This window comes from Setaria viridis, chromosome 2 (assembly GCF_005286985.2).
Source record: "Setaria viridis chromosome 2, Setaria_viridis_v4.0, whole genome shotgun sequence".
In the NCBI taxonomy this organism is placed as follows: domain Eukaryota; kingdom Viridiplantae; phylum Streptophyta; class Magnoliopsida; order Poales; family Poaceae; genus Setaria; species Setaria viridis.
Window position 1 is genome coordinate 21,105,337 of NC_048264.2, and position 10,092 is coordinate 21,115,428.

The 10,092-nt window shown below is 41.8% G+C and overlaps 1 protein-coding gene and 1 pseudogene across 1 annotated transcript; one reads left to right on the forward strand and one right to left on the reverse strand.

Annotated features, from left to right (window-relative positions):
- Positions 1-3,077: 3,077 nt before the first annotated feature.
- On the reverse strand, positions 3,078-6,142 carry LOC117846439 (large ribosomal subunit protein bL19c). Its single transcript, XM_034727599.2, has 6 exons — positions 5,900-6,142; positions 5,470-5,643; positions 5,190-5,384; positions 4,997-5,083; positions 4,791-4,924; positions 3,078-3,451 (listed from the first exon to the last, which is right to left on the reverse strand). Exons 2-6 carry the CDS (start codon positions 5,626-5,628, stop codon positions 3,349-3,351), a joined length of 678 nt encoding a protein of 225 aa, XP_034583490.1. The 5' UTR covers positions 5,629-5,643; positions 5,900-6,142; the 3' UTR covers positions 3,078-3,348.
- LOC117844163 (ribonucleoside-diphosphate reductase large subunit-like) lies at positions 6,006-9,593 on the forward strand (annotated as a pseudogene).
- The last annotated feature ends 499 nt before the right edge of the window (positions 9,594-10,092 follow it).

The following is a 10,092-nucleotide window of genomic DNA, read 5'->3' on the forward strand; positions in this document are numbered from 1 at the left end:
ATCTGAAACCATTTTTCCAAATTTTAGATCAGCCACACCAATAATGCACCAAAAAAGGGCAGCACCTCGGCACATATAGTGTCATAAAATTCTGCACCCAGAGAACGAATCACATACCATTGACTTCATGGATTGTAATCCACAATATCTCAACTAAAGAAACATATTGTTTTCTGCACAAAGGTTAACGAGTAAATGATTTCTTAATGTAGCACTTGCACTTGCATCTTGACGGTTAGAATTTATGTTAATGTCTGGTAAAAGTTTCAATTCTCGGTTCCCACTAGCTAAGCTTTGTTCACATTTACTCTTATCTCTTGTTTTTTACCCTCATTCCTCTCAGAGCAGATCTGGGGAAAAACGAACTAAATTGACTTGTAAGGAACCAAATATTCCTGCACTTAAACAAACAGGGGGTACTAGTTTCTCATCATCCTCCACGCCGAAAGAGCCTCACCCTGCTGGGAGAATATATGCACACTGTTATGCAGATATGTAGTACCAAATAATAAAACACAGTGACGTATCTAACACATAGGCCTGAGCATTACATTATCACCTAGAATATCTTTGACGAGATTATTTGAGAGTACATTCTAAAGCGCGCTCTTGCATGTTCTAGACAAATACTCGAAAAAGATGCAGCATTAACAAAACTTAATAACTTGCCTAACTTTAGTTAAGCGAGCAGAGTAAAATGATAACAGATCGAACACCTTCTACGCTAAGCAAGAACTTCTTTGGAAGGAGTGGTTTCTATAGGACATTTTACAATTAAGATAAATCAGATAAAATAAAAAATAGTTGTGTCATTAGTCCTTTCTCTAGGAATTTGAAAATTTTTAATTAAGATAAACGACTCCATTTAACCTATTGTATCGTTATTCTACCGGCCGTACCAAACAAATCTGAATGGAATAAAGTTGGATGTTGTTTACTGAGCTTCTGCCAGATTACCAGCAATTGGCGAGTGTTGGCCTCTTTTTATTCATAAGGCACGCCACCTTTTTTCCCATCAGCGGCTTAATGAACTCGGTGAGCCATAATCATGTCTTGCATAAATAATTCGGTGATACTTCCGTGATTGTCTAATAAAAGTGTGAGATGATAAAGAAAACTTTTAAGGCTAGATTCTACCGTTTTATCCTAATGATAGTGGCCGCTAAAGCTCAAATAATGCAGTAGAACCAATGCCAACCACCTGTTGCTGCTGAGCTAGCGTTGTCGGCTGAAGCTCAAGTTCACTTTATATTTGGTTCCACCTTTTGTGGAAATGGTGTAAATGCAGTAAATTCATAATGGTTTAAAAATTTTCAGTGGAACAGGACTTTCAAAAAGTAGTCGATTGTATTATTTTTTATATGGTCCAACTTAATCCATAGCTCAAAATTTACTGACCGAAATACATGAGCTTCCAGAACTAGGTGTGATGCCCGACTGATAGCAGCAAAGTTTACTTAATAAATAAATATATGGCGTCTTTCAATATATTTCAAAACAGCACTGCTAGCGCCCGGACGTCCGATGGGAATTTTCCCATCAGATGCTCCATTGCAACATCAAAACAAAACATCTGCAACATCGAAAATCTACAGTTGCAATATTGAAAAATATGCAAGAAAAATGACTACGATAGAAAATTCCCGTCGCAACATGAATACTATGTTTCATGCAAGCTATGAAATATGTGGAAATAATAGTTGCAACATCGATGCTTAACTATCGGAACATATGCCGAGCCGTCCGATTTTTTTTAGCGTTACCAATTTAAAAAACTGAGGAAGTATACAATTTTGGGCGTTGCTGTAACTGTGATAGTGAACCAAAGGTTGGTCAGATGAAGTCAAACTTATATAGCTTTACCCTTGCCATGTCACCAACAAGGACAGGCGTTTGACGCATTTTGCAGCCCGCCAACCATTTTTCCCGTTGCCGGCGTATTGGACTAGGCTACAACATATGCGTGAGAGAGAATCCATTACATCTTTTTGGGCTGATAAAAGCATAAGATGATAGGAGAAGACTTTTGGGGCGCGGCTTAGATTCTACCACTACTTATCCTAATGATATATAGTGGGCTCCGATCCAATGCAGAACCAACCAGCTGTTGCTGCTGAGCTATAGTGCAGCATGCGGCTGATGCTTGGGTTCTCTCTATTCAGTTTCACCTTTTCTGAATCATGGTACTGTTGTTGCGGGCTTGCGGCCATACTCTAATGCCCTAGAAAAACTTCGATTTGAAGAATCTTTGTTTGAGAACAGAAATTATGTAATCATAGCTCTTCTCCAAATAAACCCACATCTCAAAACATGACGCTTGAAACATTTAAAAAAATGAATCCGGATTGGGAGAACTCTTGTTCCCTTTTAGGCAGCTGCACACAAGAATTATGCGGTGTATGAATTTTAGAGGAGAAGAAAAATGACCACACCTAAGAATTTGGGCAGGAATAGCTTGTGCACGAGTCAGACTGGTGCTATGCCATATAAAGACCAAGGGATTAGACCAGAAGCAGCATCACAAATTTGAAACGCAAGGCCGGTCCATTTTTTTACCTCCGAAAAAAAGCATCGGCGAAGTCGGCAATGAAGTTTTGGTTAGCTAGCGCTAGCGTTAGTCGTCAGAAATTTTCTTCATCTAAAAGACTTCGTACCATTCGTTTTCAAGAGAACTGAACCGATCAATTCAACGATTCTGAACGTGCCACGGAGTACAAATCCAAGTCCTTAGCAGAGGTGGAGCTGTTACAAAATGATAGAGAACTTGAGAGCAAGAACCTTGTCTATTAGTACTATACTATCAGTTTCAGAGCTAAGTGAACTACAACCATACAGTTCGAGCACAATGGAAGAAAAGAAATCCTTTGATCTACTACACATCTAGACTTCTTAGGAAACACCCTAGATTCTTATATGGACTCTTGTGCAGCAGCTGCCCTTTTTAGTCAGTCTTCAAAGAAATAAACGAGAAAAAAAAAGCACTCTTTGGGGAAATTATAGTCATCACAGACATTTTTTGAACTAGAATTTTTTCTGGTGAAACACAGGTCCATTTGGAACTAAAAAATTCACAGAAATTACACTTGAAGAAAGTGAAGCTTGGGATCTGGGCAAGATTATTTCTACACTGAGGCCACAGTAGCATCTGCAACTCAGAAAGGACCGATCCACATGTTAATTCTGAATCACAAAGCGATATCTCTACTAGCACTTGCTGCTTGAAACCAAGCATGGGAACTACAACCGGTGCCTTTCAAAACTGGGTAAACAGCGTGATTCTCAAACTGCAATTCTTGCATCTACACAAAACATGCAAATCCAAAGGACAATCCTAGAAACAAGAATGTCTCATTTTCTAAGTGCATTCATCCTGTCTCTCAGGTAATACAGCTTAGCTCTCCTGACGTTCTTCCTGTCCAAGATCTTGATTTCTTTGATGTTTGGCGAGTAGCTGAATGAAAAAGAAAAGTTGCATCAAGAGAATAGTCCAAACAAAATAGTTGATAGATATTTAAGTGAAAGGCAGGTAGACATTCAAACAACGAAACATAACAAAGGCAGGGTTGCCTTTAAACTATGAAATGTAAGAAAGCCAGGTTGCCCTTCAAACTACAAAAAATGTAATTTTGGTACAAGCACAAGAGGATCTAGTATCGCATATGCTGGCAAAGCTGCATGAGAATGTAATATTTCACATTTGTCTTCAACTAATGCTTATTCTAAATATTAAAATTGAAGCACATAGATCCTGTGAACAAATGAAGAAAAGGCATAGAAACTACTCCCTCCAGTCACAAATAACCGACAATTTGGGTTATGTGCAGTCAACTCGTTTAAATGTTGGATGTCAATATCTCTTTAAATAATTCAAATGAACTTTTGAAAATAGTATGACTTGATTTGTCTTCAAAAATAGTTTCAGAAAAGTATAACTATACTGTGTTTGCATACATTTAATGCTATTCATCAATGGTCCTAGTAAGCTTGCCGCTGTCCTAAACAACAGTTATCTGTAACCAGAGGGGGTACTACTTATATCATTCTTCCAACGTATTTTTCTGCAGCAACCATAGAGCGAAGAAAGATGATGCTATGAAGTCCGAATAATTGAGGTTTGAATATAACTGGATGGCTTGTTTATGAAACTACAGACTCCTTTTGTAATAGGATGCTAACAGGGCACAAGCTGTTATGTCCATCAATTTGCAAGATGGCCAAAGGAATATGTGCCTACTGCTCTGTGCTAGACAATCATTCACTTAAGAGACATAACTAAATATATGCATCATTGCATGGTTCAGAACATAGTATTCACAGATTCATAACAAAGAAGGACAGAAGGAAGCTAGCTCCTTACTTCCTTTATTCTCACCAGTCAATGAGAAACTATGACGAACATTAAGAAGCAAATACCAGAATGACACCAAACCTGAGGACCTGACAATCTTGGTACAGTTTTCCCAGTTTTGTAAACATCCAACTGTCTTTCGCATGCAGGAATTACACATATATAATTCACTGGCCTTAATTTATCCAGGTATGTAACAAAAAATTTTAAGGCTATGCACAAATAAAGAATAAGAACTTCCTTTCTGTCAGCCTAACAGAGGGGAGGAGAGGGGAGGGGTCAAAGCCCACTGAAAACATGGCATTTACTGTTTGTTGAATGATTCTCAGATTTGAATGAACAAGTAGTTAATTTTGGCAGCACAAGGATATTACAGAATCAGGAAGTATATCAACCACAGTTTAGAAATGGAGTAGAGGAGCACATGTTTGGTTTCACTTACAGTGGAAAGACGGACTCGACTCCGACACCAGCTACTAATCTACGCAATCTGAAAGTTGTATGGATCCCAGCATTACGTCTTCCTATCACAATCCCTTTCAATGTAGACTCGCGCCGTTTGTTCTCAGGAACTTGCTGTTTAATCCACAGGATCAGTACCACAAACATGTTCAAATAGCACTAAAGCAGGAATGCACATTGCTATACCAATCTCATTTGAATGATACATCCAGGCTGTACATCAGGAACCTCCCTCTCAGAGCGGACCTTTTCAACTGCCTCTTTGTTCAAGATCTGCAAAATCAAACAACGAATACTAATGAGATGCTTTATGCTTATGTGGTAACATTACTGTCAATGGATGTTACTAGTTCCTGCAAGTGAGTAACACAAAGCTTACATTCATAATGTGCCTGGCAGTCTTATCTAGCCTCTTGAACTTGATGCGTGGGGGGTGCTCAACCGCAGGAGAGCTGGAATCATCCTCGTCTGAAGCAACCTCAGCATTTCCCACCATGGAGAAACCTCTCATCGTGAGAGCTCTCGTGCAGAAAGCAGAGGCGGCAGGAATAACATCACGGGGAATGGTCTGACTCTGCACACAGAGAAATTGATCCCATAGAAAGGATATGTACAAATTAGAACAACAGGGCATAGCGTGTCTCTAACAAGAATCCTACCCCGGTTGGACGGCTGAACCCGTAAGGCCTGAGGTACTGGATGGCCGAGGATGACTGGGCAGCCGCCGGTTGCGTGGCTACAGGAGCGGCAAATTCTAGGAGCCTCGCAGCAGCCCCACGGTTTTCGGCTCTGCAGACATTCCGGAGCAAAGATTGCATCCTGAGGCCCGTACCCTGAGTAGAAATTGCATAGGAAACTGAGATCAAATCACGCAGTTAGGGCAGGAATGGACGAGTACCAGCTAAACCCTAGAAAAACCTTGGTCAAAATTTCTGGAAATAGACCGAATAATTAGCACTCCGCGACGCAGCACACGGAAACCGCAACAAACTGCGCGGTATGAAGGTTTTGGATTCGAGGGCTCGCGGAAGGGAACAGATTACGGAAGACAAGGAACAATTCACATCAATCACGCCAGGGCGTCCTTACCAGCTGACGGAGCGGTCAGTCGAAATCCAGCTGGAGCGAAACCCGCGGAAAGGGATTGAGGAAGACGACGATGAGAGGGGGAAGAGAGGTGGGTAGAGGGGCAAGGATGGCTCGCCGGATCTGGGTGGCGGGCTGGCGGCACGCTGGGCGCGGGCTGCGGCGGCGGCCGGCGGGGAGGGTAGGAGGAGGAAGGTTGGGGGAGGAATCAGCGCAATGTTGGGCGGACCCCAATCGGGCGAGACGACTCGGTTGGGTGGCCCAACAGGCATAACGAGCCACGGCCCACGTCAGGGAGGCAGCCTGAAAGCACGTTTTCTTTCTTTTCGAAAAATGTGTGTTTTTTATCCTCAAATATCGTAAAAGTATGACATTCTTTATATATATTATCTATATCTATACCTAGTATTAAAGAGCGGATGGTTCTTACAACCGTCGTGATTATTTTGCAAAAAAGCCTCTTAACTTTTTAGTAATCAACCCGCAGTCCAAATGCTAACAGATTGGGGGCTTGGGTGGGAAAAAGAGGGAAGGGAGGGGTTTAAGGGAAAAAGGCTTCTCCTTTCTCCACAACAGAGAAGTGCAGGAGGGGATTGGGCGCGGGCGGCAGTCGGAGCAGGGCGCCCCGCCGCTACCCCGCGCGGCCTCGGCGGCGAGGTCGGCCGGGCGCTTGGCGGCGGTGGCGGAGTCGCATGCTGCTGCAGGGGTGGAGGCCTGTAGCCCCGTGGTGGTTGAGGCGGCGCCTCCTTCTGCAGTTGTGGAGGTCCGTATTTGTGGGGCGGTGGGGGTGGTGGAGATCGCCACAATGTGCTCCCTGAAGACAAACCCTTCTTTCCTCGGATCCGCAGCTCTCTCCGAGATCCAGTCCTCCTCCACGCGTGCACACGTCGACCTTCCTCTCCTACTAGGTCTCCACACCGCCTCCTCCTTCCCACCTCGTCGCACAGAAGGTCTGCGCCGGCGTCTACAAGGGTGTCATCACCAGCCAGATCAGCAAGCTCGCCGACGAGACCACCACCGCCATGACCGCCTCGCACCTCGACTACGCATCGATGACTGATTTGCTCACTCCATAATTCAATCGTCTGCGAGATTTTTTTGCTCTGCTGCTAGAGCAACTCGATTGGATAATTATTGACTACTTTTGCCTTTTCCTCCTTTGCTCTGTGAAGCTGGCAGGGAGGATTGTTGTCTCCAACCTGCACAAGAACACCATGAAGTCCTTCTCAGAGACGTGCAATGACTTCATTTTTCTTTTCTAGTCTAGGAGGAGAGTTTGATTATATGTGTCGTGATTGGTTCTATTAATCTCTGTATGAAGGATAAAGGTTTTGTATGTGCATTGCGATGAGAGGTCTGGCTTGATGGCTCCCATGATTGCCGATGATGTCTACGAGATCATAATGAAGGTGTGATGCATGGGCTAAGGGTCCAACAATTTATTAGAGCAAAAAACATGTATCATCTTTCTTGCCATTTCGATAGTTTGTGTGTTTTACTGTTTAAACTTTCTGCGATAGCTTATCATTGGAATGCTGTAATTATGATCTGATATGGTTCTTTTGGTGCTTAATTTTATGCAAAAAAACAATGAAATATAGATGAAATACTATTTGTGGTTGTAATTTACACTGGTGCATCTGTGTACTTAGTTTGTTTTATTTCTGACTAACTCCTCTTTTCTTATAGTCTGACTCATGGAACTAAGCACTCAACTTTTGACTTCTGTATCACTTCAGAATGCTGCTCGCTTGGACAATGAGATAAAATATGACCGAGATTTCAACTATGATTATTTTGGTTTTAAGACACTTGAGAGGTCTTATCTGTTGAAACCTGGTGGAAAGGTCGCGGAAAGGCTGCAGCATTTGTTGATGAGAGTTTCTGTTGGCATACATAAGGATGATATTGAATCGGCTGTCAGAACATACCACATGATGTCTCAGCGCTGGTTCACTCATGCTTCCCCGACCCTTTTCAATGCTGGCACTCCAAGGCCCCAGGTATTGCAGTGCCACCTTCAATCAAAAACGTGTTCAGTGTGGAGTGTGGACTGTTAACTTGTGCATTTAATCTCATCCTTCTATTTAATGTTGTGCAGCTAAGTAGCTGCTTCCTTATCTGCATGAAATATGATAGTATTGAGGGAATTTATGATACTCTCTTGGAATGTGCTGCGATAAGCAAATGCGCTGGAGGAATTGGTGTCTCAATTCACAACATTCGAGCTACTGGGAGCTATATTCGAGGAACAAATGGTACTTCTAATGGAACTGTTCCTATGCTACGTGTAATGATACTGCCCGTTATGTTGATCAAGGTGGAGGCAAGAGAAAAGGTAGGTAACACCAGTAAGTCAGCCTGGTCCTATTTACACGATTGCTGAGGATTTCTTACAAATACCTTTCGTTAGGTGCATTTGCTGTTTATATGGAGCCTTGGCATCTTGATATCTTTGAGTTTCTTGATATAAGAAAGAACCATGGAAAGGTAAAAGCTCTTGAACAATAGCACACATTCTTGAAAATTGCCAGCTGCGATTGAATACATTTTGACAATTGATTACTGTCTTCGTAGCACACTGTATAAGAATTGCACTATAAGCGCTTGGCATGCTATTACATTAGATTGCCTCACCTGTGAAAAGTTTTTTTATGTGATATTTATAGGAGGAGAATCGTGCAAGGGATCTTTTCTATGCTCCGTGGGTTCCTGATCTGTTCATGGAAAGGGTACAATGCAATGAACTGTGGTCACTTTTGTCCCAATGAAGCTCCAGGTTTGGCCGATTGCGATTGCTGGGGAGATGAGTTTCAGAATCAGTACGATAAATATGAAAGAGAGGTAAGCTTGATGCTGCACCTGTATATACAATTTTTTCAAGGTGACCAAAGATATATAATAACCCAGCTATGTGATTTCAGGGCAAGGCAAAGAAAGTGGTTGCAGCACAGGCCCTCTGGTTTGATACTCTGAAGGCACAGATAGAAACTGGAACACCGTATATGTTTTATAAGGTATTAAATTCATAAGGACACAATTGTTCAAATCATAAGGGTGCAATTGTTCTGCCTCTAAATATGCCATTCTTTTATCACATATGCCCTTTTTTACTGAAAAACGTGAAGATCTGGCTCTAAAAAGTTTATGATATGCAGGATAGTTGCAACAGAAAAAGTAACCAACAAAATCTTGGCACAATTAAGTCTTCCAATTTGTGTACTGAGATAATTGAATACACAAGTCCTAAAGAAACTACCGTATGCAATCTAGCATCAATTGCCTTACCACGTTTTGTGAGGGAAAAGGTACATGCCGACGTCTTTTCCATTATTTGGTTTGTTAGTTGTAATTAGCTTAACTTGCACATGTTTCAGGGTGTTCCTATTGAGTCCAATCCAGCTAAGCTTGTTGGTAGCAATGGGTCAAAAAAATAGATACTTCGACTTTGATAAACTAGCAGAGGTTTGTCTACCTCACATTTCAAGTGGATGTACGATTCTGCCTTACCAATTTGAATAATATGAACATAATGTTTAACAGATTACTTCGACGGTGACATGTAATCTCAACAAAATCATTGATATTAGTTATTATCCCCATTGAGAATGCAAGGAGGTCAAATATAAGGCGCAGGCCAATTGGGATAGGTGTTCAAGGATTGGCAAATACTTTTATTCTACTTGGAATGCCATGAATTGGTGATTGGCGAGGGCTTCACTTTTCCTCACCTCTGTTTTTTTTTGGGGGGGGAGGCGAAGGCATGATTGGGGGAGATAGAAGATGTGGAGATATTTCCGGGCTCGCGAATGGTGGAATGGTGATTGTGAAGCGAAGCTAACATATTACGAACAATCGAATAATAACGTGAGAGCAAGTAAAGACCCGTAGTAACGCACGGGCATTTCTGCTAGTAATATTAAAGTACCGAAGAAATCCTCCAATTCTGCTGTTAATTTTCATTTCGACCGTCACCGTAAAGTCCCGGCGTTATTCCAGTTCGTGTGTGGTGGTACATGAAATTGGAATCATATTCTAATTCTAATTGGTTGTAGTATAAAGTCAATATAGACGAAAACAAAATTAAATGTATGTGGGAGCCGTTCGTGTGTGGTGGTGTATGAAATTGGAATCATATGCTTGTGTCATATGCTTATGTGGTTGCTATTTTGTATTTATGTTCGCTATTCATCTCG

Coding starts and splice junctions, on each gene's coding strand:
- LOC117846439 (XM_034727599.2), bottom strand. CDS start 5,628: ATGCAATCTTTGCTCCGGAATGTCTGCAGAGCCGAAAACCGTGGGGCT. Junction 5,385..5,469: donor GGTTCAGCCGTCCAACCGGG/GTAGGATTCTTG, acceptor CTCTGTGTGCAG/AGTCAGACCATTCCCCGTGA. Junction 5,084..5,189: donor CTGCCAGGCACATTATGAAT/GTAAGCTTTGTG, acceptor TTGATTTTGCAG/ATCTTGAACAAAGAGGCAGT.